Source organism: Leopardus geoffroyi, chromosome D4, assembly GCF_018350155.1.
Source record: "Leopardus geoffroyi isolate Oge1 chromosome D4, O.geoffroyi_Oge1_pat1.0, whole genome shotgun sequence".
NCBI lineage: Eukaryota > Metazoa > Chordata > Mammalia > Carnivora > Felidae > Leopardus > Leopardus geoffroyi.
Genome location: NC_059342.1, coordinates 90,685,170 through 90,711,981, shown reverse-complemented (window position 1 = coordinate 90,711,981; position 26,812 = coordinate 90,685,170). Strand labels below are relative to the sequence as shown.

Here is a 26,812-nt window from a genome sequence, read left to right as displayed (position 1 = left end):
AGTGACCACAGGTCGTGCTGGCAGCCACGTGCTCACGCCTGATTTGCACTTTGCACACGTCGCCTCGCGTCCGGCTGAGTCTCCTGTCTGCGGTCTCCCGTTTTAGGCCACGTGACGGAAATCTATCTTGTCCATCTCCACGCCAGCGTCTACGCTCTTTTTCATCGCCTCTATGGAATGTACCCTTGCAACTTTGTCTCCTTTCTACGCTCTCACTACAGTATGAAGGAGAACTTGGACACTTTTGAAGAGGTGGTCAGGGTAAGTGAAGACCGCCCATTTGATACTCCGCATCCCGTGCACGCGGCCCGCGGCTGGGGCTTCCGTGTTCAGAGGTAGACAGATTTTGAGCAGAAGCTCAGCTTCCCCCGCCCAGCCCCAGCCCCAGCCCCAGGCAACCGCTGACGTGCATTCTGCCTTTGTAGACCGGCCTGTCCCAACGAACGAACGTTTCCCAGAAACGGAAGCACCCTGTACGTGGTGTTCTGGGAGCGGTGTGACGTGTCGGGTCCACCCAGGCTGTGGCGGGTGTCGGGGCCTCGTTCCTTTCTATTGTCAAGTAATATTCCATTGTGTGGAGATAGCGCAGAGATTGAGCTTTTTGTAATTTGTCACCCCAAACTCTTCTAGCCGATGATGGAGCATGTGCGAATTCACCCGGAATTAGTGACTGGATCCAAGGACCACGAACTGGACCCTCGAAGGTATAGAAATGAAGCCGGCGACTCAGAATTTTGCAGCATCTCCCTGACAGGTTAATCGTGTAATCTAGGCGATGTCCTAGATGGAGGTATTATTTGGAAGTAGAAGCCCTTCTACTTAGGGAATCAGGGTTTTGAAGGACTGGTACAGCTAAAACTTTGTATGAGTCCAAAACACATTCCTCACAGGCAGAGAATAACTCTTTCCGCAGAGTGGAGGCAGGTGCAGCGCGGACAGCTGTCCTACAGAACCCCGGGAAGGCTCCCAGCTCAGTGGTGCCCGTGACCGTGTGAGGCAGGCCATGCGGTGTGTGGTTGAAAACCAGCGGATTGTGGCAAGTGTGGATGTTGAGTTGTTAGACTCCGCCTGCGTGGAAGCAGGCCACTGCCATCCTCCGTGGGACCCTGAGAAGTTTCTGGGTGTGCTCCCTGGAGAAATTGCACCTGGAGGCTTCCTCTTTGAGGATACCTGGCGTGGGGGAGGGCAGGGCTGAGTCCAGACTGAGGAGGGAAGGGAGGGACGTTCTCCGCGTGGATCTGTGAGAAGCTCAGCTCCTCCCCCAACTTTTCTCTGGCTCACAGCTCCCTCGGCCGAGGCGTGAACCCCTTTTGGGGAAACTGGTCCACAGATGCCGACATCTGGGGATCTCCCACTGCCCGGTCCTCTCACGGCGAACCTCACCCCGCAGGCCCTCTCTCTGCCACTCGGAGCCTCAGTCACCGTACAGCCACTTACTGTGTGTGAGAGATGCTGGCTGTGGAGAGGGAGACAGAGTGTGTGTGTAAAGTTTAACGTATCACGTGAATACCTGTGTGTGCAGCCACCGCCTGGCGTCACAGATGAACATTCCCAGCCGTCTTTCTCCCTGTTCCCTGTCCCACTCGAGGGAGCCCACTGTTCTTGCTTTTATGTGGATCGTTCTTTCTTTTCTTTAGAGTTTGACCACATGTATTGTTGGGCTTTGGAAAGCTGATTAGGAGGCCAGGCCAGGCTGAGGAAAGGGCAGTCTTGTCACCATTAGATGAAGGTGTGCAGGAGACGCGAGGAAGAGCCCAGTGTCTGAGCGTCCACCCGGCTTCCCTCATTGAGAGTTCAGCAGAGCCTCTGGAGGGGAAGCCGGTGGGCAAGGTCATTCCCGAATGAGTCCCGAGAACCCGGGCTCACTGGAGTCTGCGCATCTGGCAAGGCCCGTGGCGAGGCCGGCTCCTGGATGTGCTGCTGGAGCCTGGCAGCTGTGGCTCGGCTCACGGTGGCCCGCCTCCAGGAGCGGGTCAGAGCAGTGTCCTCCTGGGGGGCCGATCCAGGCAGAGAAGGGAGAGCGGGGCCTTGGTCAGGGCTGAATCAGGACCGACTGAGCACAGTGCATCCGGGCCGGGCTCGCCTGCACGCTGTGTCCCTCCGTTAAGCAGATAGAGCGGTGGCAGCGGGGACGTGGCCGTCTCTCATGCCTCGTGCACGGCTTCGTTCTGCCCCTCCCTGCCCTCCCCTGCGTCTCGTGGCTTTTTTCCCCGGTTTGCTCTTGTTTTCATGGAGCGCACCCTCTCGTAGCCTTGAGAGAAAGGAAGCAGCTGCCCGGCGGGATGCACACCTCTAGTCCTCGTCATCCCGCCCTCGGGGGGCGTCATTCCATCGCCACCTTGCCGCCAGTGTTGCCGTCGAAATCCAAAGCTGCTCTCACTCCTTGCCGGCTGTGTTGCTGTGTTCTTCTCTGCGGGAGCCTGGAGAGTCTTCTCCTTGCTCTCACGTTCTGGCACTTCCTGGTCAGAGTCTGTTCTCATTATTCAATCTGGAAACTCTTATCTTTAGGCTTTAGGAAACTCTCGTTCGTTATTTCGTGCTCGATTTCCTTCCCTCGTGTCTGGCTGGCACTGTTGGTATGTGGATCGGGGCCTCAGAGAGTGGTTCTTTGCTTTTCTTTGCTCCCCTGTTTTCTTGTGTCTTGCTCTTTGGCTCCTTCTAAAGGTTTCCTCGTTTTTAGCATTCAGTCCTGTCGCGGCTACATTCCCATTCCTAGCGCCGTGTTTTGAACGTCTGAGAGCTTTTTACGGTTCTCCGAATGCTCCTCTTTACGGTAGCTGTTTTGGGTTTCAGGGCTACAGCCTTTCACGTCTTGGAGAAAGCTGAATGTTGTTTGTTCCCTGTGTAATCCATTGAGTCCTGTTCTTTTGAAGTCTTCGAGGCTTTCTGCAAAGATCTGACAGTCTGCCTGCGTCTGGGTAAGGAGCCAGAAAGATCTGTTCACAGGGTGGGGCTCACTGCCTCTGAGCTCCCGCATGTGTCAACCTGAGCATCGCTTGGAAATACTGACGCCAGTATCGAGTTTGCTGGCGGAGTTTTTGTGGAGGAGGGTCTTCTGATCTCTAGCCTGGGGAGGGGCTGGCCACCACCGAGGAGAAGAGGCTGGTCGTGGGAGGGGCTGGTGGTCTCGACATCCAGAGTGGACACGCTCACTTAGTTCCCTTGTTTGAGTGGTACTCACACCCTCAACTCTTTCCGGAGTAGCTCAGTCCCGAAACCGTGTCTTATCCTTTCCAGAGAATAGCCCAGATTTCTGCTGCCCGGGAGCATAGAGTCAGGGAGGGGACCTCGGGACTCTAACTGCCCCTCAAATAGTTTTCACCCTATCGTCCCGATGCTAACTGGCCTGTCTACCTGTGCTCCTCTCCAGTTCCAGAAGGACTTGATGTGTAAAAATTCTTTACCTTTTGAAGGATTCTGCAGTATGAGTCAGGTTGAGTTTTAGCTTTGAGACAGCGGGAGATTAGGGCTCTGCTTTCATGGATTGGCGGTGTCGGTTACCTCTGGGCCGTCTGCCTTCCGGTTTCAGGAACCTGTCGTGCTGCTCTCTCTTCTCCCATTCTTCTCCTTCTCATAGGTTTATATTAAGAAGAAACGAATCCCTACTGTAGGCTTGGTGGGTTTGGGAGGTTGTACAGTCGGAGGAGTATGTTCAGTCTAGGATATGAACTTGGAAGTCTCCCAGGCCAGTTTAGAGAGCCTTGGTCCCTTCGCGTAGGCAGGGGTCATCTGGCTTTTGGAGAAAGCTCTAACCCAGAAGACAAGAGACCAACCTAAAGAGAAAAAGGGACTAGAAAGGAACCGTGATAATACAGAGATGCCGTAGCCACTGAGATGGGGCATTTGAGCACATGGAGAGGTCAGAGTGCCACGGAGGGGAACATTCAGAGACTGAGAAAGAGCGCTTGAAAATGAAAAATGAGAGCTACTACAGTAGATAACCTTGACAAAAGTCCTGGAAGATAGAGTTGAGAGTGTCTCAGAAAACAGAATCAAAGAATAGAGAGGAGGAGTATTCTGAGCAGAAAGATACTTAAAATAACCAGTCCGGGAAGTCTGACATCTCATAAAAAAAGAGTTTTAAAAAGAGAGGAGAAAACTTTTGTGGGGTAAGAAGTTGTAAAAGACATAGTAGAAGAAAATCTCCAGACGGACACGCGTTTCCAGATTGAAGGGGCTCGCCTGGCACCCGGCCGCAACCAGTGAGAAAGAATGCTCCCCAGTCTCAATGTGGTGAATTCAGGACACCAGGGACAAAACTTTGAGAGAGAGGAAACACCAAAATGCATCATGAGGATAAAGTCGGAATGGTGTTAGCTTCTGAGACTAACTGAGACGAAAGGGTTTTCCACTTAGAATTCTAGACCAGCCAAACTGCCTGTCCAGCGTGATACTTTGAGCTATGCAAGGACTCCGGTTCACCTCCCACCTTCCCCTCCTCAGCTAACTACTGGAGCACGTGTCCCATCAAAAGGAGAGGAGAATCGGGGGAGACACAGGGTCCAGGAAACGAGGGGGCCTGACTTAGGGTCGTGGTCGAGGGAAGTCTTGGGATAACACTGCATTGCAGTGCTAAGAACAACCGGTCTCAACTGACGTGGGAGAGAGAGGGCTCCAGAAGGGAGCTATTTAGAGAGAGGGTAATAATTCTGGCAGATTATTTGCATATCGTTATGTAAAAATTACATTAGGCATTGTTTCAGAGCTGTTAGAGTAAATTTAGGAAGAATTATAATAGATACACAGAAGACTGAGGAAAAGAAACAGAAAAATCCAACCTCCGGGACAAACTAAATCGAACAGAAAGGGAAATCTCGTGTTACGCTCTTCGGCTAACGCGTAGTACTTACATAGCCATAATGATTGTCGAAAACCGATCTTGAGAATAAACCAACACATGATACACATCTATTGAGAGCATCGGGGAGGAGGGAAAAGGGTGTAGGGAAGTGGCCTACCTCGTCACCTACTGTCATAGGAAGTTAACAGATGATATGTGATCTGTACATCAGGAAATTGAGAGCTCAGAGCATACTTAGAAATACGCAGGCAGGGTACCAGTTCGGCCGACAGAATTGGAAACAGCTGCCAAAGCGCTTGAGGGGCGTGGCATGGGAGGGGCCTTTTAATCCTACGAAGGCTTTTGCAACTACCGTATCTGACTGAAGGTAAGATGCCACGGAGTACTTCTGTTTCATGTTCGCCCTCGAAAGAAAAAAAGATGCCACAAAAACTGACACCCAACCGATGAGATTTTACTTCCCGGTTTCAGAGAGATTAAAGTACGGAGAGTCCCTTTAAGAATCGAGGAAAATACTGTGAGTGCACGTATTCATGACGAAGTCAGACATCTGAACGCATTCCTACTGTGTTACGATTCTCACTTTCTTCTCTCAAATCGACGTTCCTACGTAAGCAGCCCGACCCTTGCTCTCACTCCGTCCCTTTGCCGGTCACGCTGAGAACACACCAGGCGGAGGCTGCTGCCCATACACACAGACGCCACGGACAGCGAGCACCCGCGTAGACCAGATGTGTGGCAGTGACCTCGAACGGCTCTCCTCTTGGGGATGCTGCCTACGGCCTGGACTCTTGTTCTGTATTTGAGATCCCATTTTCAGCATCTCAGATTGAAGAACGTTCTAGAACAGTTGTGGAGGAGGAGTAGATGTTTTGTTGGGGTAAACCCACAGAGTGCCCTTAGTGCTGGGCTGCTTTTCTGTAAAGTTGGGAACGTGAAAATGAGAGTCTTGCCGGATTACTACTTACTTAGGAACCCGTATAGCGAAATTACGTGGTCTAAAAGGAAGTTTGTTCTGAGCAGGTGGATGCTGCTTTCATCCTTAGGGCTTTGTAGAACATTTGGCAAATGTTGAACAGGTGGAAAGGGGAAAGACTATCACTCTTGACTTCAGTTTTTTTAGTTGGAATACTTAGTGTGGTCAGATCCATCACTTTGTGGGCATATCTCTGAGTAGTTTTGAATCCCTTCTTCATTTAAGCTTATACCCTGACCATCTTATGTCACTGAATCTTTGGAAACGTGATTTTTCCAATCAGCTTTAGGAAGGTGTAGTTTTGTTAAGTTCTGACAAAAGTCCCGTCACGATAACGAATGTTCCGTTGCCCGCAAGGTTCCTTCGTGTCCTTTGTGGTCGGTGTCCTTCCTGACTCTTGGCAGCCATTGACCTGCGGAAAGCATGCTTTTTCATGATGGTATGATCATTTTTCTTCTCTAGAATATGTCTCCGTGGTTTGACTTTGGGTTATCTCTTTTTTTCTTTCTGCCCCATAAGCTGTGCTGGGTATCGTCCATCCTGATGTGTGTCGATTTCCGTAAGCTAAAGCCTAGAGGTGTAACTGTGGATCATGTGACAGGAATCTTTGGACGATCTTAAACACGTTCTCGTGGGCGTTCTCTGGGTTTGAGTCTTTCTGTGGCGTCTTTCCGGTCTAGCGGTGGATTAGAACTCCCCAGCCTTCGATTAGTGACCTCGAATTGACTTCTGCTCCCTGGCAGTTTCCAAGTCTCCCTGTTCTTCGATGCCCTCTGTTCTGAGGGAGATTTCCCCCTAGCGACCGCTCTGTGTAGTTTGTTCTCTTTTGAGGCTCTTTCTAGTCTTTTGTTGATGACGTTTTGGTTTCAGATTCGTTTCTGATAATCTGATGTCACCTGATTTTAAATAGGGAGGCCTTAGGTCTGATTCTTAGCGTGCCAGTACCGTTTACTCTTTGGGCTGGCATGCTTCAGCCTCGTCCTTGGCCGGTCCTAGCTCTGTGCCCGGCCCCGAGTTAGCATTCTTAAGCCTTTGGTTGTTTGAGAAAATGGATTACACCTTGCATTTCTTAACTTGTGTTGCCTTCTCCAGGTGGAAGAGATTAGAAACGCACGATGTTGTGATAGAGTGTGCCAAAATCTCTCTGGACCCCACAGAAGCCTCGTATGAAGACGGCGACTCTGTGTCCCCCCAGGTGTCAGCACACTTTCCTCATCGTGCGGCCGATGTGGCCGCCAGCCCTTACGTCGACACGCAGAATAGCTGTGGTGAGAGTGACTTCGGTTCTTACTGCTGTACAGCTTTGTCTCTGGAGAACACTGTGGATGTTTGTCAACTTCATTGTCTCTTCCCGGAGTAAGACTTCACTTCAGCTCCTAGGAACGGTTTCCCAAATATTTAAAATTAGAATTCACCTCCAGTTTCTCCTGATGAATTCCTCTGTCCCATTTAATTTAGAGTCCCGCATCCTCCATCTCCTGTATCTCCCACCTGACAGTTTGCCAGCAGACTTGGGAGTGGGTTTTTAACACGTTTCCGAAAAGGAAAAATACTCGGCTTCTAGGCAGGGGGTCTTTCTACATTCATTACAGGCAGTTGTAGTGAGGCCCTGCGGGCTGTAGCACTGACCCAGTTCCAGTGAGTCTGGACGACGTAGAATCGGTTTCTAGAAAAGGTGGGCTTCTCCATAGGCAGTACCCATTGCGGGTATCATCCCGGCTGTGCCTTCTCTGTGCTTTCTCCCCGCCGAAGCTTCCTTGGACATCAGCCCTTACTGAACTTGATTTCCGAAGAGCATTTAAAGAGCCGTGCAGACGTTACCTCGTCCCTGGTGCCTTGGGAGTCCCCTTAGTTTTTTTTTTTAAATGTGAATATCATCTAATGGCTTAAAGTGCCGTAAGTTTTTTCTTTTCCGGAATAATCTAAAGTCACACACTAACCTGCTGTGCTCTTGCCCTTTCATTGTAGGGAGTGCTACCTCGACCCCTCATTCCAGCTCTCGGCTGACATTGTTAAATACGCCCGGGCAGCCACCTCAGACTCTGAGTCCCCCATCAACACGGCTGTTGACTGAGCCGCCACAAGTATGGTGTTAAAGAGTGTGCCTGCTCGCTTCTCTCCTTGCTGGGGAAGTTGCCCATTTGGGTCGGGATTTAGCATATGGTTGGGAAAATCTGACACTGCTCATTTTAGGACTTGTTTTCAAGGATGCGTGGTATTAGGGCAGTTAGTTACTGTTGCCACTTGGGTTTCTCTTGGAGTCTAGATTTACAGAATGCGTCTTGTCTCACAGTAGAGCCTTAATAAGATGCTGTTTCTGTTTCGTCTTGGATAGAATAAGGCTTGGGGATGGCTTGGTGCTCATTTCTCATTGCTGACGTGCCTTATTAACTTCCCAGGCTACTCTCTGGAGCCCATCTATGGTTTGTGGTATGACCACTCCTCCAACTTCTCCTGGAAACGTCCCACCCGACCTGTCACACCCTTACAGTAAAGTCTTTGGTACAACTGGTACGTGTGTCTGAGGCTGCACTCGGTTGCTTGGTCTGGGCCTGCTGGGTAGGGCAAGGAACTGTCTCTTAGGTCCGATAGTGAGTTTGGGCTGCTGACAGTTGTAAACCTGTTTTTGTTTTGTTTTGTTGTTTGAGAGAGAGAGAGAGGGCGCAAGCGAGCGAGAGGCGGGGAGGGAGGAGAGTTGGGGTGCGGAGAGAAAAAACGAGGGCTCACCTGGTGTGGGGCTCAAACTCGAGAACCATGAGACCATGACCCGAGCCGAAGTCAGACACTTAACCGATTGAGCCACCCAGGTGCCCCAGTAAACCTGTTTTTGACGCTTGATGCGAACCTTGGGGCTTTTAAGAACATAGAAGGTGGACCAAAACAACAACTCTAGATCCCTAGAAAGTTAAGGCTGGCGGCTTTCTTTACAGTCCAGTTGGAAAAAATTCAGAGTTTTCTAATAGGCTTAGTGATGGTGTGTGTGTCGTCTGTGAACAGGTGGAAAAGGGACTCCTCTGGGAACCCCAGCAACTTCTCCTCCTCCAGCCCCACTCTGCCACCCGGACGACTACGTTCACCCATCCGTCCTGCAGGCCACGGCCACGCCCCCCAGGAAGGTACGCTCGCGCTTGCCTGCGGTCCCTCTGCCTGCGCACAGTGACCCACGGGCAGCCTCGCCCTGGGAAGGAAGCTTGTTACGTCAGGTGGAGTCTGGACCTGAAACGTGATGGGTTTGGATCAGAACAACCGGAAATACTGGCTAAAGGGCAGCTCTCGCGCTGTGATCTGCTGACCCCGCGACCCCAGAACCCTTTTCGGGGACCCAGTAGGTCGACTGCCTTCACAGTAATACTGACCTGCTCTGCCCTCCTGACCCGGTCGGCGTTTGCTCTCGCGTGCAGTATGGTGGGCGGGAACAGCCGGCCCCCGGCACACATCAGGGCGGGCACCAAACCGTCCGGGGGCATTGCCTCCTTCTTCCTTAACGTGTTTCTTCAGTTTAAGGGGGGGAAGATAAAAAACCAAAAACACCAGTACCTTAAGAGTCTCTATAGAAAGCAATAAAAGTGATTAATCTTATGACATCGCGACCCTTGAGACCACGTACGTTTACGATTCTCTGAGATAAAACACAAGCTACTTCATGGGCACTGGTGCCGTTACTTGAGTTGGTGCTGGACCAGCTGCGTTTTTCATGGAGCGCCGGTTTTATTTGAAGGAACGGTTGACAGACAGACAGACTGCGGTTACGTAGACCTGAGTAGGAGACAGGCCATTGCTTACGTGACCAGCTGAGCCTGTCACTTCAAAATAGACGACACACAGTCTTTGTTGCCAGGGATAAAATTCGCCTCTCAGGCGAGGTCAGGATACGAAACGGCTGCTCTCTGCTACCATGATCTGGATGGTGTCCCCGAGACTTTTGTGATGAGACCGGAAAGTCCTGGGGATCTTGGGGAATAATTGAGTTTTCGATGTCGCGTGGTGAATATTTGCACGTTGGGGAGCTCTGCGCCACGTGGCGAGCCAGCGCCTTTCGAATGTTTCCGCGTGTGGCGTTACCAGAGGCGGCGGACGTCAAGGTGCGTTCGGGGTACAGAGCAGGCCAGTGGATTCGAACACGGGACGAAGGGCAGGTCCCACGGCTTCAGAGTCCACGCTGTACCTAAGTTCACGAAATGACTCCGTCAGGTCTCGGTGTGATAGGAAAGATTAAGTCTTTGCGTGGCTGCTTAACACGGGCCTAGCGGTGTCGCCAGGGTAGCGCGAGGCAGGGCTACAGGGAGAGGCAGGGCGGCAATCTGCCGTTCAGCCAGGACAGCTGGCGACACGGAGGACACTTCAGTCTTCTCACTCGAGTTCTTACTGTTCTGTGTTGGGAGCTGTAGTCGCGTTTCATGGAAGGTTATGTTGTTCGTGTTTACACGTAGTGGGCTTGTTCTTTTTAAGTGAATTAGTAAGTATTTAAAAACTTCTTCTTTTGATTTCTAATACGGTTGACTATCAATAGATAGAACCCCATAAAGGAAAAGCTCACGGAACTCTCAGTTCTTAAGACTCTAAAGGCATCCTGGTACCAAACACTTTGAGAACCACTGAGCTAAACTTGAAACTCCTTCATAACGTGTTAGCGCTTTAGCGTTTTAGGGTATTTCTCTTACATAAGAGAACACGTACGCAGTTTCCTGCCTTGTCACGTAAATGATGCCTGTCTTTTCAGGAAGAGAGAACAGATTCAGCAAGGCCCTGTCTACACAGACAACACCATCTTCCGAATGACAGAGGATTAGGTAAGGTCTCTGGGTAACGCTAGGCGTTGCTTGTCTCCTCTTGGGTTAGATGTGGAAACAAGAAAATTCTGGAACACCACAAACGGTGAAGCCCAGAGATAATGAAACGTAATCAGTTCTAAAAACCAATCTAATAATAACATCCAAAAAAGCGCTTTTAAGCTATTGCAGTGGAGTGCCTGTGTTTTGCACTGGTCAGACGGTTTTATCTGTTCCCTGAGACCTTAGAATAGAGGATTTTAGGGACGCCCGGGGGCCGCTCAGTGAAGCATCCGACTCTTGGTTTCGACTCGGGTCGTGATCTCACGGTTCGTGAGTTTGAGCCCCTCATCGGGCTCTGCACTGACAGTGCAGGGCTTGCTTGGGATTCTTTCCCTCTCTGTCTGCCCCTCCCCTGCTTGCTCTCAAAATAAATAAAACTATAAAAAAAAAAAAGATTTTATTTTCTGTGGAATTAATTTTCCATACCTTTAATTAGACCCTTGATTATAGCTTTCTGGAGTAGCTCCAGGGAGAGCCGCTCCGAGCACTCCTTGATGCACTCGGCAGGACGAGTCGTGATGGCCCTCTTCTGCAGTGGAACAGCTTTACGGTTGGGGGGGTTACCAGTGTGTTTTTTTGACTCGCGTTGTCTTTGTTTCTCTTTAGAAGAGCTATCTGGCAGCAAAGGTTCTGTCACTCTCAGTGACCTTCCAGGGTTTTTAGGGGACCTGGCCTCGGAAGAAGATAGTGTTGAAAAAGATAAAGAAGAAGGTGAGGTGTGGGATTCTGGGCTTGGACGGGATCGCCACTCGATGACAAAGCGCTCATTGTGCCCTAAAACCGGGATGTAGTGTCGACGCTCCCAGGCTTGCTGGGCTTTTCTTCTCTAGGGGGTAGAAGATGGGAGTCTCATTCTGGGTCTTACGTGTCGCTCCGGGTGGCACTCGGCATCACACAGCCCCGCACGGCCCGGCCTCGCCCAGATGGCCCGTTTACAGTGGCGCCTCCTGTCTCCCTCCCTCCTCTCAGCGGCAATATCTAAAGAGCTCTCCGAGATCACCACAGCTGACGCCGAGCTCCTGGTTCCTCGAGGAGGCTTCGACTCTCCCTTCTACCGGGACAGTCTCCAGGGCTGCCCTCGGAAGACCCATTCGGCTGCCTCCGTCGCTCACGGCACCAGTGTGAACCCTGAGCCTTTAAACTCCTCCCTGGACAAGCTTGGGCCTGACGCACCAAAGCAAGCCTTTACTCCCATAGATCTGCCCTGTGGAGGCACCAGCGAGAGCCCTGCCGGGAACAGGGAGCGCCAGGCTTCGCTGGAGACCAACATCCTCACTCCCAGCCCTTGTAAAATCCCGCCTCAGAGGGGCGTGGGCCTTGGAAGTGGGCAGCCTCCCCCTTACGAGCATCTTTTTGAGGTGGCGTTGCCAAAGACCGCCCATCACTTCGTCGGCAAGAAGACCAAGGAACTGTTAAAGAAAGTGAAAGGAAACGCGGAGGAAGACCGTGCGCCCTCTACCTCCCCAGCGGAAATACTGGATAGACTGATACAGCAGGGAGCGGACGCACACAGCAAGGAGCTGAACAGGTAAGGCCCTGGCCCGTTCTCTTCCCTTTCAATGTCCGGTTTCATCAGGAGATACAGGCAGTCAGGGACGGACACGGGACTCGTTCCCCGTGCTCATGGAGGCAGCTGGCTCCCCCGTGTCTGTCAGTGCCCTTCCAGTCTGGCGCCTCTGCGTGTGTGGGACTGTGTCGCGTCCACGCGCACCTGACCTCGGCGGTCCCGGGGCCGCCGACCCGTGCCGCCGTACCGTGACGAGGCTCAGACACATTCACGGCTGCTCCGAAAATCGGAGGATGAGGTTGTGGTATTCAGGTGGGACAGGGAGGTTTGTCCCGGCGTTTCCTTATCTAGCTGTAGATTGTTCTTTCTGTTTTGGTGACACAGCTCCTTGGAGGGAAGGTAAAGTCGGCAGCATTTCAATGTGAGGCTGGGGTGGCCTGCCCCCTCCTCCACACCCGCACTCACACGTAGGGTTTCTTAGAAGAATCCTGTCCAAGCCACTGTTCCAACCCTTCATTTATTACCCTTTGCACCGGTTAGCTAGGGAGGGGGTAAGGGAATCCCCAGTCCAGAGCCTAAATCCTCTGCTGTTGCTAAACAGGGTCTCTAATATAATAACCTCAGGTGGAATTTGACAAGAGATTTCTCTTTTTGAAGGAGATGTGGTGTAACACGCTCAGGTAAATTACCTACTTTCTCCTTAAACTTGGCTACTTGCCCGTGTAGTGCAGTGCAGAGGGTTGAAATAGCCGGCAGTGTGTTTGATCACTCCGTCGCCTTGGAGAGCCGAGCAAAGGCCGGCCTGAGCGCGCACTGAGCGAGGGCCCCTCCACCCTGGAGACGGGGTCCTGCTTGGTGTGGGCGCTGGCCCTGCATCCGATGTATGCTGCTGCCTCGAACTCCCCACGGCCCTGGCGATTGGAACTTTCTTATCCCTCTGATGCTTTGACCGCAAGGAAGGGCTCTAGCCTTGCTGCACTGAAAGGCCTGGAGGAGGTTTCCCAGGCGAGCTCGGTAACTTTGTTTCACCCCAAACCTTTCTTCCTAGGTTGTCTTTACCCAGCAAGTCTGTCGACTGGACCCACTTTGGAGGTAAAGTTGTTACTTGAGCCCCAAACCCAGCCCGTGTGGGTCCTGTGTGCTTGCCGCCTTTTCTGTCCCTGGAGGAGGCGTGCGCTGTAGGAACGGGTCTCCCCTTTGCTACGGCTCCAGCTGGCATATCTGCTCGGCCTCTAGCGTGTCAGGTGTTGGGAAGCCAGCATTTCCTACTTTTGACACGTGGCACATGGCAAGTGCCTGTGAGTAGGAGTGCAGAACGTGCAGCCCTCCTGCCGGGCTTCCCTCGAAAAGACCCCAGGGAGGCCAGTGGTACCAGAGACGTGCCTGGGGGAGAGCACGACAGGGGAGGGAAGAGAGGAGCCTTGAGTAACGGTGTGGGAAAGTCCCCGGGAGTCCTCCCGCATCGTACCCTCTTGTGTTCCTTTAAAGCAGAGATGGGTAGTGAGTCGTCTTCCCCTTCTAACGAATGGCTGTTGCCGAGACCCACGTGGTCATGTGCAAAAGGAGTGCTGATCTGTTTCTCGAAGAATTGCGTTTCTTGGGCTAGTAGCCACGGGAGGGTCTTGATCGAACCTTCTGTAAAAGGCATCTCTGCCACCCTCCCTCTGCTTTAAAATCAGGCTCTCCTCCCTCAGATGAGATCCGCACCCTCCGTAACCAGTTGCTTTTACTGCACAACCAGCTGCTCTATGAGCGTTTTAAGAGGCAGCAGCACGCTCTCCGGAACAGGCGACTCCTCCGTCGGGTGACCAGGGCCGCGGCTCTGGAGGAGCACAATGCCGCCATGGTGAGCATCCGGGGGAGGGGGGGGGTTGGGGCGGCGGCTCGGCCGAGGCTGTGTGTGGTCTCGTGTCAGCACGACGGTCTACAAACAGCAGCAGCTGCGTCGAGGCCCGGGGGTTCAGGCCTAGCTGTGCTCCCCGTGGGGCCAGGGGCCGCCGCTCGGTCTCTGAGGCCGAGACGTGACCGGCCGGATCTCCTAATTGGCTTGCCACCCTTGGACACCGTGGGACAAGGGACCTGTTTGTGCGTAATTGGCTGTGATGACAACAGGGCCAACGGATCATTTTGTTTCTCCAAATATGAAACCGGCTCTCCTAAAGCTGTTCTATGGCAAAAATCTTGTAGCACAGTTGAGAAGCCAGTTTGACCTGGAGGCTGAACCGTGGCTCTACCACTTACCACCTTAGGAAAGTGGTGAAGCCTCTCGAAGCCTCTGTTAGCCGTTCTGTAAAATGGGAATGAGAACGGCAGCACTTGCCTTTTAAAACGTAAAGAAGTCACGTGACTGCTTGTGCGGTGCCTGGGTGGGTAGTCAGTAAACGTTCCTCGTTTTTAGTGACCTTAATTGATAGCGTGTATGAGAGGTCTTACACCAGAGCTGATGGTTAGGGCTTTTGAAGGTACTGGGGGCAGTCGGCCCCTGGGAAAATTTCTTCCGGCATCTTGTGATCCGTTTGCTACTGTGAAATTGCTTAACCCTTGACCTCGAGCCTCGCTGGACGGTTGTGAACTGGCGGACGCTGGGCCCGGGGTTCCCGTGGCAGGGTGGCACGTGGCCGTCTGCAGGAGACATCCGCAGTGTGCCCCGTCCTCGAGCCTCACCGCCCACGGTGGCAGGCGGCTAAAATGATCACATCCTTGGTCCCCGTCAGAAAGACCAGCTGAAGTTACAAGAGGAGGACATCCAGATATGGAAGGTCAGTCTGCAGAAGGAACAAGCCAGAAACAGTCAGCTGCAGGAGCAGCGAGACACGATGGTGACCCAGCTCCACAGCCAGATCAGACAGCTGCAGCACGACCGAGAGGAGTTCTACAACCAGAGCCAGGAGCTGCAGGTGCGGGCGGCCGCCGGGCGGGGGCAGCCGCGGGAGGGCGCCGGGGCGCCTTGTCCGTCGCAGCCAGCACGCAGGCTCTTGTCTCCGACGCCACCGGACGCGGGTTTCGCGTCAGGCAGGGCTTCCCAGCTCTCTTGGTTCCTACAAGCCTCCCTTGGCGTTTGGGGAACTTCCCTGGCGTTCCACAGCCAAGAGAGACAGAGCAGATCTGAGCGACTTAGTATTTACGTCCTGATGACGCAGTCGCTGTTTGAAAATCACACACGTCAGGGGCTCCTGGGTGGCGCAGTCGGTTAAGCGTCCGACTTCAGCCAGGTCACGATCTCGCGGTCCAGTGAGTTCGAGCCCCACGTCAGGCTCTGGGCTGATGGCTCAGAGCCTGGAGCCTGTTTCCGATTCTGTGTCTCCCTCTCTCTCTGCCCCTCCCCCATTCATGCTCTGTCTCTCTCTGTCCCAAAAATAAATAATAAACGTTGAAAAAAAAAATTAAAAAAAAAAAAAGAAAATCACACACGTCAATTTATATTTTTTTAAATTTCGTTTTTAAATGTCCACAATAACTGACCAGTGCCGTGCCTGCCCGTCTGGCACTGCGTGGAGTCTCAGATCTTGGAATCACATTGGAGACTGGCGCCCTCATTTCCTGTTTCACGCTGGTTTTCACAGGGCGATTTTTATCCCCGCAAACACCCGAACCCTGCTTTGCAAAGATATGACATCATCCCCAGGGACTAGCGAGCACATCTGATCCTGAAACCCTGAACTGCCTCCGGGGCGTAGTGCGCACGGTGACCGACAGATGTCACTGCGTTTCCCTCAAACACTCACAGTCTCCTCATGGCGCCGCTGTGAGTTTGCTCTACAGCCCCACGGCTCTGCGGTGCAGAGTCTGGGGTCCAAGATCTTTTCGTTCTTTTGCCAAACAAATCAGGAACTCCAGAAATGAACCGTAGCTGAATTTTTGAAACTAAGAAACTAAATCCCGATGGCCCGAGAAGAGTAGAGCAGTAGGGAACCTGGGCTTTCCCGCTTGTCTGTGGGCCGGTGCCGTGGCCCGCGGGTTCTGTGTAACTTCGTGGCCCGTGTCTTTGGGCAGACAAAGCTGGAGGACTGCAGGAACATGATCGCAGAGCTGCGTCTGGAGTTGAAGAAGGCCAACAGTAAGGTGTGCCATACCGAGCTGCTGCTCAGTCAGGTCTCCCAGAAGGTAAGAAATGGGGCGGGCGGGGTCTGTTCTCACACAGCTTGCTGGCGCGCTTCCTTCCGATGGGGCCGGCGGCCGGGGTTCCCCCCAGGGTTGGCCTCCCGGCCCCACCCCCCCAGGGGACGCCGGGCAATGTGTGGAGGCGTTTTTGGTGCTACCGACACCGAGCGGGCAGGGGCCTGGTGCTGCTAAACCCCTTCCAGTGTGCAGGACGGTCTCCGCAGCACATCTGTCTGGCCTGAGCCAAGTGGGTGGGGCGGGGGGGGGAGGGGGGCAGAGATCGAGGGAGACGCAGAATCCGAAGCGGGCTCCGGGCTCCGAGCCGTCAGCGCGGAGCCCGACGCGGGGCTCGAACTCCTCAACTGAGAGCTCGTGACCCGAGCCGAAGTCGGACGCTCGACCGACTGAGCCCCCCAGGCGCTGCGGAACTCTTATTTTTAAATCCTCGTTTACATAAACTTGAAAAGTTGGTTCACAGAGATTTCTTGAGCTAGGATCCCTCCCTTGTTGGGATTCACTGCATCACTTATGAAGGAAATAAGTGAGTTTTCCTGGGCTTTAACCCTGGACATCGTGTCCCTGCGGTGACTGTCGTACGCACGCCTGTCCTCTCCGGGCATCTTGTGGGTGGCCGCTCTGATGACATGCACCTGGGCTGCGTCCCCTTTGCACAGCACAGTTTTGAAGTGCTCTTCTGCCCGTTTTCGTTGCCCTTGGATGTGCCTTCCTCCCCGCCAGCCGTCGTGTGAGGGGATTGGAAGCCGAGGGAGCGGTTCTCGTGCCCGGCCCCTGAGGTCACGCGCTCCTGGCTGGGTGCTCTCTGATGCCCACTGGCCTGCGTTGTGTCGCGGGGTCTTTCACTTTGCCTGTTTCTGTGCTGTGGTCGCAGCTCTCGAACAGCGAGTCGGTCCAGCAGCAGATGGAGTTCTTGAACAGGCAGCTGCTGGTCCTTGGGGAGGTCAACGAGCTGTATCTGGAGCAGCTGCAGAACAAACACTCGGACACCACAAAGGTAGGCCCGGGCTCGGGGAGCCAGGCCCGGGGCGGGGGCGGGGCTCGGTGTTTCCTGGGGGCCCGCTCAGCGCTCTTGGCGGCCGTCCCCCCGCGCCCCCGCCGGCCTGCTGGGGTGAGCGTCCGTGGCCGTCGCACGAGCTGATGTCCCCCAGCTGGCTCGCTGTGAGACTAGGTCGGTGCAAGTGAAAGCAGCTCGCGGGAGTGGGTACACAGTGGCTGGCAGGGTCTCTCTTCTGCCCGTGCCCTCCCCGAGAGACGGAGGGAGAGAGACAAGGAAGGGACGGGGAGCCACTTCTGTTGAACAGAACTCTCAGGACCGGGGGCATATACCAGTGTACGTAACTTTTCTTCCTTTCAACGTTGGGTTTAATTTCAGCAGACCGTGGTTCAGTTCTGGCAACAAGGCCGGCATCGGGATGATCTTACGTTAATTAGCAACTCACCCGTGGTGTTGAGGCAGAAGTTTTGTGTCACTTTCTAAATAGCCTCGGGTAATGTTAGCGAACGAGTTGGGAATGAGTTGGAATGGAATTTTAATGGTAAATGTTCAGATGCTTCCTGTCACTAACTTCTCCATCACACGCAGGCTTTCTTTTCAGGATTTCTCGGGCTTGTGCTTTGTAAAGCATCTTTCTGGGCCAAATGTACAGAGTAGGCTTAGGAGCAGAGAGATGTAATTTTCCTAATAGAGTTACTCCTTATTCCTCAGCTCCTCTCAGCTATCAGACTCCGACTCCCTTTAGTAGGACGTTTAAGTGTGGAACTTTCTCTAGAAACCAGCCACCAGTCATTCTGGAAGTCTAAGGGGTTTGGAAAAGACAGAGGGGAGACAGACCTCAGGACAGGACAGCCCCGAACATCCTTACTACTCATACGCATTCCTGACGCCCCCGAGAGTGCCGCTGGGCTGGCCTCTGTGCTGCTGTCCTTCGGCTGGAAGGCTTGTACTCTTGGGGCCCCGAGCAGGCCACCTGGCCTCTTTGGGCCCCGTTTCATCGTCCCTGAAATGGACGTGCTGACCCTGACTTGTAGCAGTCAGGATGCCTGCCGCTGTAAGCAGTAACAACAAGAGGAACCAGATTGGCTTAACGATAAGGAGTTGCATTATTTATTTCGCTTGACAAGAAGTCCCAAAGCAGGTGAGTCCTGGGTTGGTCAAGTCAGCAATTTAGGGACAGCATCAAAGAGCTCAGTTCTGGGGTGCCTGGCTGGCTCAGCTGGTGGAGCATGTGACTCTTGATCTCGGGGTTGTGAGTTCGAGCCCCAGGTTGGATGTAGAGGTTACTTAAAAGCAAGAAACCACAAAAACAAAACCCAGTTCTTTCCGTCTCCGGCACTACCTGACCCATCGCGGCACCCTCGTCCTCGGACTCACTGTGCTGGTGGTTGCGAGGCGTGAGCTGCGGGTGCAGTGGTCACAGGTAGACCCCACGACGTCCCACGGAAGAGGAGAGGACGCTTCCTGCGGGTCCCACACCAGACGTCCCACCCTTGTTATCAGCCAGGGTTGTGTCGTGTGTGCCCACCCTTAGCTCAGTCGTTGCCTTGAACCTGCCAGGATTTGCCCTTGGGCCTGGAGTCAGGCTTTCTGCTGTTCAGTCAAGTGGGGGAGGTGGGGTGGGTATCTGAGAGGTTGGGCATGGCCGGTAGGTGTTGGTGTAGCACGCCACGGGATGACCGGGAGGGTTAGTGGAAGCACGCGGATGTTCCGAGTTCCGTACTTTGATTCTCCATGAAGAACTGCTGTCATTTATGTCAGAGGTCTGATTTGTTCACCTAACGTGAGCAAGTCTGGAGCCCTTGGGCACAGCCAGCATGGCCATGTGATCTGGCGCCCAGTTCTGAGCTTAAATCTGTGGCCTTTCACGCCAAGAAAGCATTCACCCTTATTCTTTGAGGCCCACCTCCATGGAAGCTCTTTGCCTTGTTCCTTATGGTGTATCTTTTTGAGAAAAACAAATCTATGTAAGTTATATGTGTATCTTTCCACGGTAAAAACGCACAACGCAAATGTAACACACGCTTGTTAGAGGAGCGTTCTTTCTGTGTCTTTTCTGAGCGTGAGTGTGCACTTGTCCTGGGTTCAGCTGGTTTAGTCTGTCAGCAGGCCGGCCATCTGCCTGGCGGGATCGCCAAACCTTATGGGGCACCTGATCTGCCAGTGCCGTGTTGCCTGAGCAACCCTGCCAGGCCGGGCCATGCCCGCCAGCTTCCCCTTCGTCAGGGTGAGGGGAAAAGAAACAAACACGCACACCAAAAAAGAGCCGCGACACCAGTATGTTGAAACTATAACTGAACGTTGGCCTAGTTTCGTTTGATGCTTGTGAGTGTCAATGTTTGCATAGTCGATCCTATTCGCGTGGCTTTATAGTTTGCTTTTTAAAAATCCTTTTACTGATGTATGAACTGTAAGTTTATTAAAAACTTACGAAATGGGCTTTAACTCACTTAACTGTTTTCCTGACAGTTGACTTAACGGTGCTTCCAGTGTTTTGCCCTTCTCCGTCTGCTGAGATGATTCCTTTGGTGCCCAAATGTCTGTTTGTGGTTCAGATGGTTTCCTCAGGGGTAGATTTCTAGGAAGGGGTATTAGATTAATACTTACCGCCGGCTTACTTTCCAAAAAGTTGTACTAATTCAGATTTCCACCAGGACTGGCCCAGAGTACCTTCTCAGTGCTTATCGCCTTGATTTTCCAACATGGACGTGGCATGTTCGTTTTCTAAAAAGACGAACTCCACTCATCCCCCCCCCCACCTCTTTTTTTTAGGAAGTGGAAATGATGAAAGCTGCATATCGGAAAGAACTAGAAAAAAACAGAAGCCATGTCCTCCAGCAGAGTCAGAGGCTCGACACCTCTCAGAAACGGATTTTGGAACTGGAATCTCACCTGGCCAAGAAAGACCACCTTCTTTTGGAACAGAAGAAATATTTAGAGGATGTCAAACTCCAGGCCAGGTAACTCCCACGGGGGAAGGTTTCTGCCGCGATGTGTGCGCTAAGCAAAGCTTCCTATATTCTGGGGCCGCCTGTGTTTCAGAGGACAGCTGCAGGCGGCAGAGAGCAGGTATGAGGCTCAGAAGAGGATCACCCAGGTGTTTGAGTTGGAGATCTTAGATTTATACGGCAGGTTGGAGAAGGACAGCCTCCTGAAGAAGCTTGAAGAAGAAAAAGCAGAAGCAGCAGAAGCGGCAGAAGAAAGGTAAGAACAGAGGTGGCGCCAGCGGCCTGTGCCTCGGCCGTGTCAGCAGCAGAACGGGGCCCGTGTCGTGGGGCGTAAGGAGCCGTCCCCCTGGATCAGGCGGGGCTGTGGCACTTTGGTTTCCTTTTGCTCACGGCTCCCAGCGGCCTCTGTGCGTCCCTGTCCTTGGCCCTGAATCGCTGGATGTGGTCACAGAAGTGCTCACATGTGCGATCTCCTCTGCTGTCCCTCACCGTGACTCGGTTTCCCTCGTTGAGACCTCACGCTCAGGCTCTCTGTTCTGAAGCGTGGCGGTCAGTGTCCGCGGGCGTGCCTCCGGAACACAGGCGCTGCCAACGCCACCCCTTTTGTCCTCCCCGGCTTTCTCACAGGCTTGCCTGTTGTAAGGACGGCTGCTCGGATTCTGTAACAGGGCACAACGAAGAGGCACCTGGCCACAACGGCGAGACCAAGCCCCCCAGGCCCGCTGGCGTGCGGGGCGGCGGTGGAAGCAGAGGGGGCGGCAGTGGCGAGCTCTCGACCCCGGAGAAGCCCCCCAGCCAGAGGGCGGGCCCGTTTGGCAGTCGGTGGGAGACGACCACGGGAGAGCCCGCCACCAGCATCCCGACCACCGTCGGCTCCCTTCCCAGTTCGAAAAGCTTCCTGGGCAGGAAGGCGCGAGAGTTATTTCGTAATAAGAGCGAGAGCCAGTGTGACGAGGACAGCGTGACCATCAGTAGCCTTTCTGAAACGCTAAAGACAGAACCGGGCAAAGACCCGGGTGCGGAAGGCAAGGCCCCCCCGAGCCTAGACGGCCCGCACCCGTCCCCCCCGACCCCGGACAGTGTTGGACAGCTTCACATCATGGACTACAACGAGACCCACCACGAACACAGCGAAGGACGACGGCCAATCGGTGTGAACTCGCAGGCTGCTGGCATAGAACGGGAGGTGTGAATGCACGTCCCCAGGCCTCCCCATTTCCAGGGTCTGGGTGGCTGGCTCACGCCGTGGAAAGGGGCTGGGGGTCCTCTTCACAGTTGACTGAATGCAGAACGGTTTTTGGATCTGGCATTGAAATGCCTCTTAACTTTCCCCTCGACCCGCTCCCCGCCCTGTCTTTCTTTTACCCAGCAGTGTGGGCTAATCCGAGGGCCAGTCCGTGCTCCTCAGTGGCTTCACTGTCTGCCTCCCCCGCAGTGGTTGCGCCCTTTGAACGTGTGCAATATGAGGCCAAATTTAATCTTTGAGTCTAACACACCACTCTGTCCTTTCCCGAAACTCAGAGAATGGGTTGGCTCTCCGTTAGCCCAGGTCACTGGTGGTGTTGCAGGTAAGTCTGGTTTTGTCCCTTTCCACGAGGATGTGGCTCGCGAAGCTGGTCACCTTCACGTGGAAGCTTTTTTACGTGAGACTTTTTCCCTGCTTTTGGTTCTGAAGTTCAGCATCTAAAGCAGCAGATCTAGCCAAACAAAGGTTTATTCACCCTTAACGTTCTGTTGGCGGTTCTGATAAGCTTCCTAGAAAGTTGTGTGTGAACAAATGTCTGTTGTTAGAGAAGTCCATAGCTGGCACCGTGGAGCCCGTCCCCCTCTCTGGGAATGTCTGTCCCTCCTTCCCTGCTACCTCTTATTTATTTGGCGTTTGTTCAAAAGCTGCGACTGCTCAACCAGGCTGCCGTGGGGTGGTAAAACCGTTCTCTGCAGGAGGGGAGGCGGGTGGTGGCTCGAGCCATTGCCCGAGAAGCTCTTGGGGACCAGGAGCTGCCCCTCGGATGGGACTGTGCCAGCTGAGCCTCGTGGTTCAACCCCTCCATCCATCTGCCTCTCTCCCTTTGTGTTCCTGTGAGTCCCTCGTTCGTGCCTGCTTCTCGGTGATGCTGCGGCGGAAAGGCTCTGAAGGCCCAGAGTTTCTTTAACGTTCAAATGACCATTGCCTCTCAGGCTGGTGGAGCTGCCTTGCCATTACGCGTTCTAGACCACCAAAAAGGTAACAGCTTTCTCACACCAGCCTAGCTTTCCGGGGCCGACTCTCCGGGGAGCACGCTGCTGCGCCCCCTCCCCTCCCCCCGCTCCACGTCAGTAATGGCAAAGTGTTTTAGGGCCACGTCCTGGCGAGTGTTGACAAAGGCCCACGCGTGCTTGGGGGAGATGCCCCCAGCCCGGCACCTGAACTCAACAGAGGCTCCCGAGGTAACTTCTGGAAGCCCAAGAGCTGTTGCTTTAGTGTCCCAGCTGAGGCGAGTAGAGACTCATAGGAAAGAGCCAATGAACCTGGGTTTTCTCTTTTTATTCTCTTAGTTAAAAGTATACGAGGGTTCAGCCACGAAGAGGGAAAAGACGGACTGTAATGGTACGAAATCTTACTGCATCCAGAAGCTTCCAGCACGTGAGGGTAAAAGTCTTTTTTTTTTTTTTTTTTTTTTTTTTTGTAAAGCATTGCAGTAAATATTCTAGCAGCCTGACCAGAGGGGGCTAGGTAACGAGAGACCCTGTGTCACCGCGACGGCACAGGTGCAGGGGCCTCCTCAGGACAGGATCTTCAGGTGTGACCGGTTCCCAGCCCAGGAGAGGCTGTGTGCCCCAGTATGCTCAGCCCCACTCAGTCCCACAGTTGCCGCTGGATGTCCCTTGTGGACTGTTTAATAACCCCACATGTTTAATTCAGCTTCATCCAAAGGAAAGCTTAAAACCGAATACATCCTATTTCCTAGTTCCTTTTTAGAAAAAGAAAGCACGAACAAATTCAGAAAGGAAAAAAAAATGTTACAGGATAAGTACTGAAACCAGGTCAAAATGCTCACCCTCCCCCAGCCCAAGAGGCCTGTGCCACGAAACAGAGACACCAGGCGCTTCGATCAAAGCCCTTTCCCTGATTAACTGGTAACGGCAGAGGCCAATGTAAAGAAAGAAAGAACATCCTTAAAAACGGGGCAGATTGTAAAAATACAGGGAAGCAGGCGGCAGGGTGGTGAGGGGGCTCTCCGCGGGCCGGTCTCCGTGCCCAGGGCCCTCGGCACCTGCCTGCAACCCAGCCGTCAGCCCAAGGAGCTGCACTCCACTTCCTTTGGGTTCTAGGAGGCTGTGTGTCTCACTCAGCCAGGGCGGGGCGAGGCCTGGAGGCACGTTGAAGTTACCCGTCTTCCAAACGGAGGCTCGCATGTTGCAGAGGACTCGAGTCAACATAAGGTTTGGTTTAGTTTTGAAAATGATAAACTCGCCAGGAATCAACAGGTCACTTGATCGTGCTGCCGCGAGTCTTTCTGAGGATAGGAGGGTGGTGATAGAGGAACACCAGAGAGAGAATTCAGGCCCGGGAACCGGTGGGGCAAATGTCTCGGAATGATTAGCGTCAGGGCCAGAGCATGTCTTCACACCATCTGAGCAGCCTTCTGTCGCACACGGCAGGGCTGGGCGGCCCCAGAGCTTGTCCACCTCGGAGCCCTTTGGCCCATGTGCGTAACCTACTCTGCTCCCCGCCCGACACTAACCGGGGTCGGCAAAGGCCCTGAGGAGGCCAGAGTCTGCTTCTTGGGCAGCATGAATTTTGTTTTAAAAAGGAGCACTACAGTATCATTTGGGGGGGGGGGGGGGAGAGTGGCAGCGTGGTCTCCATAGAGAAAACGTGGTCCCGAATCTGCCACGGGACATGAGCACGTGGACCTCTCTCAGAGCTTTTAGGGATTTTTAAAAAGCTTTTGACGGGGTTCTGCCGTGCAGCCTGTAAACTTGGTTAGCATAGCACCGGAAGACAGATCTATCCGGGAGTCAGAAAACAAAGGTAGGAGACAAAGGTCGTTTCTTGGGGCAAGAGGGTTTTAAAGGTTTCCTCGAGGATGAGTGCTAGGACCGGCCTCGTGCGGCGGGCTGACGTGACCTCGCTCGCTTTGCCAGCCGAGGGTTCTTTCCAGGCCCCGTGTGTGCAGAGAGAAAGGACCGGTAAGCTCCCGCGTGAGCCGCAGCAGCGGACCGTGTGCAGGGGAGAGGGCGCGGCTCTCCCGGGCAGGTAGACTGGACGCTGCGGATGCTGGAACAGAGCCCACTGTGCCGCCGGCCGGCCGGCCTGGAGGGCAGCGCCTCGGGGGGGGGGGGGGCAGAATCCCAACAACGGACCAAACCCCGGACCCTGCTCCGTCCCCATTTGCCCCAGCCCGTGTAGCTTCCAGTGTTTTTGTCACAAAAGGCCAGGGTCTCACAGTCGTGTAGAAGGGGGCGACTAGGACAGTGGGGCGACGGGTCCCTGTGAGCCGGGCCGCAGGGGTTCAGGCTCACCGAATAAAACGGGCGTTTCTGTGGAGAGCATCTAGCATGTGCTGTGACTAGCCAGCAGGAGTTTTTACCAAATACTAGAACCTACCACTCGAAGCCACAAGATGACCGTTCTTTTGACGGAAAGCACCGGGAGGTGGGCGGAAGCGAGGGCAGGTTATGGGGGGTGTGGGCAGAGGGCAGGCTTGGTCCAGAAGCACAGTTGAGGTGGAGGGCCACCCGCCCTGGGATGTTCGGGGACAGGCCAGCCCCTCTTCAGAGTGGTCCCCGGAGAAGCCCCACCCCACCCAGAGCACGTCTCGTGCGGGGAAGAGAGCGGGCTCGTGGAACGGCCCCCACCAGCACACCTCCTCTGCTGCCCTTTCACTCTCGAGGCACACGCTCGAAACTGACCGGCAGCGAGTGCCAGGACGTGTCTCCGGAACATGTCTGAGTACCTGTTTACGCGCCACCCCCCCGCCCCAGCTCTGTACCGTGAGCCCTCCCCTCCCCTGATGCCGTGGAGGAATCCACCGCACCGGATGGCGCTTTTCTCTAGAGGGATAGAGCCAGTTTAGGTCGGGGCCCGGCCCTGAGGCTGCTGCTGTGACCCTTGTTCCCAGTGTCCCCGTCCGTGACTCTGTGACATGTGCGGGGAGAGCGGGGTATCTGTGTTTTCCCCGCCGTCTACGGTCTGCACAAGCTCACCTGAGGGAAGAGTGGCTGTAGCGACATCGGAAGCCTGTGCCCACGACCGCTTTTGGCCTTGAAACCAATGAATGAAGGCAGAGGAGCTCTCTGCCCCCTTCCCTTCCCATTGCTACCAAATGGTCCACCCTCTGGGATACGTAGACTAGTTGACGCATTGGAACAGATCTTTTAGAGGAGACCCCGGAGAGTTTGAGCCCCCCTCCCTTCCCCCACCTTGCTACAGTGTTTGGACAGGAGGGTACGCGCTGCTCTGTGCAGCAGAAACTTCTGCTTATCAAGAGGCGGCCGGGCATTTTGCACTAGAAAGAATCAGTGATCACTTTTCAGAAGACTTCTGCGGACCATAAGCATATTACGGAGGAACAGATTTTGCTAAGACGTAATCTAGTTTTATAATTCAATCATGGATCAACCACATGTGGCTAACTTGCAGTTTAAAGGGGTCCCCATCAGTGGAAAAAAAAGTTTTTTTAATTGATTGCTTTTAGTTAAATTTGAGAAAGTCCTCTCTCGTCAAAAGGTTTAAACCTTCCCGCCTCGATCTTAAAAGCATGTCAAACAATCCACGTCAGATGCCATAAACATGAGCTGCAAGAGAAAATGGTACAATCTTAGTGAATGGGAGTTGGAATCAAAAGGGTTTGCTGTCCTTCTTAGGATGTTCTAAAATGTCAAGGCAGTTGCTTGTGTTTAACTGTGAACAAATAAAAATCTATTGTTTTGCACTACTCTGCTGCGTTGACGTGAAGTGACCCGTGCTGGCCTCGGAGGGGGTCCTAGGCGGACTAGGGACCCACCCAAAGATGCAGAAGCCTCAGGTCTGGCTTGGTTGGTTACCCCGAGCGGCTGGAGGAGGTGCTGTCAGACCCTTTTTGTTCTAGAAAGTTACCTGGCACACAACCACGGATCCTACTTTATCCGCCTCACGTTCCCGCCTGCCCCCGAAGAGTGGCACGGTGCCCTCTCCCCCGAGACCCTCTAGGCCGGACAGCCTGCCGGGCCCGCGCTGCTGTCCCCTCCTGCGCTCGGAGCGTGCTTGCCGCCCTAAGGGGTTGGCTGGCCGTTGGGTTGAGCCCAGGTGGCACCGAGATCACGGAGAGCTTACCAACCCTGAGCCTTGCCGTTGTGTTCTGTGAGCGTGTCAAGGAAACGGTGCAGCTGGCGGCCGCCATAATGTCACCAGGTGTTTGGAAGAAGGCGGGAAACCACCTGAAACAACTGTTAGATCCAGCCTCGCCTCACCGTCCCTTCCCTGGAACGTACGTTTCCAGCTGCCCCTGGAAATGGGTACGCTCTGACCGTTTTAACGACGGAAGCAGCTCCTTTGAGATAAAGACTGGGAGGTGGCAGCTTTTAATTTTGTCGCAGAACCCTGATACCTATTCGGGTTCTCGTCCCAGTGCGCTCTAACTATGGGAGTTACCGTGCCGGCCTGGGGCGGG

General features: G+C 53.8%; 1 protein-coding gene across 15 annotated transcripts in view; it reads left to right on the top strand.

Annotated features, from left to right (window-relative positions):
• The window catches only part of TSC1 (TSC complex subunit 1), a 50,930-nt gene extending 24,832 nt beyond the window's left edge, over nucleotides 1-26,098 (top strand). For 12 of the 15 annotated variants that reach the window (XM_045467384.1, XM_045467382.1, XM_045467391.1 and 9 more), the window contains 17 exons: nucleotides 107-261; nucleotides 631-704; nucleotides 6,870-7,045; nucleotides 7,746-7,861; nucleotides 8,177-8,288; nucleotides 8,775-8,893; nucleotides 10,498-10,567; nucleotides 11,216-11,320; nucleotides 11,579-12,137; nucleotides 13,165-13,208; nucleotides 13,796-13,962; nucleotides 14,831-15,013; nucleotides 16,110-16,220; nucleotides 17,107-17,229; nucleotides 20,002-20,189; nucleotides 20,272-20,433; nucleotides 20,805-26,098. In XM_045467384.1, coding sequence (XP_045323340.1) covers nucleotides 107-261; nucleotides 631-704; nucleotides 6,870-7,045; nucleotides 7,746-7,861; nucleotides 8,177-8,288; nucleotides 8,775-8,893; nucleotides 10,498-10,567; nucleotides 11,216-11,320; nucleotides 11,579-12,137; nucleotides 13,165-13,208; nucleotides 13,796-13,962; nucleotides 14,831-15,013; nucleotides 16,110-16,220; nucleotides 17,107-17,229; nucleotides 20,002-20,189; nucleotides 20,272-20,433; nucleotides 20,805-21,369 — 3,029 coding nt within the window. In that variant the 3' untranslated portion in view covers nucleotides 21,370-26,098. The remainder of the gene's footprint in view (nucleotides 1-106; nucleotides 262-630; nucleotides 705-6,869; nucleotides 7,046-7,745; nucleotides 7,862-8,176; nucleotides 8,289-8,774; nucleotides 8,894-10,497; nucleotides 10,568-11,215; nucleotides 11,321-11,578; nucleotides 12,138-13,164; nucleotides 13,209-13,795; nucleotides 13,963-14,830; nucleotides 15,014-16,109; nucleotides 16,221-17,106; nucleotides 17,230-20,001; nucleotides 20,190-20,271; nucleotides 20,434-20,804) is intronic. The other 3 variants (XM_045467393.1, XM_045467394.1, XM_045467395.1) reach the window with 1 other exon arrangement.
• Nucleotides 26,099-26,812: the final 714 nt, after the last annotated feature.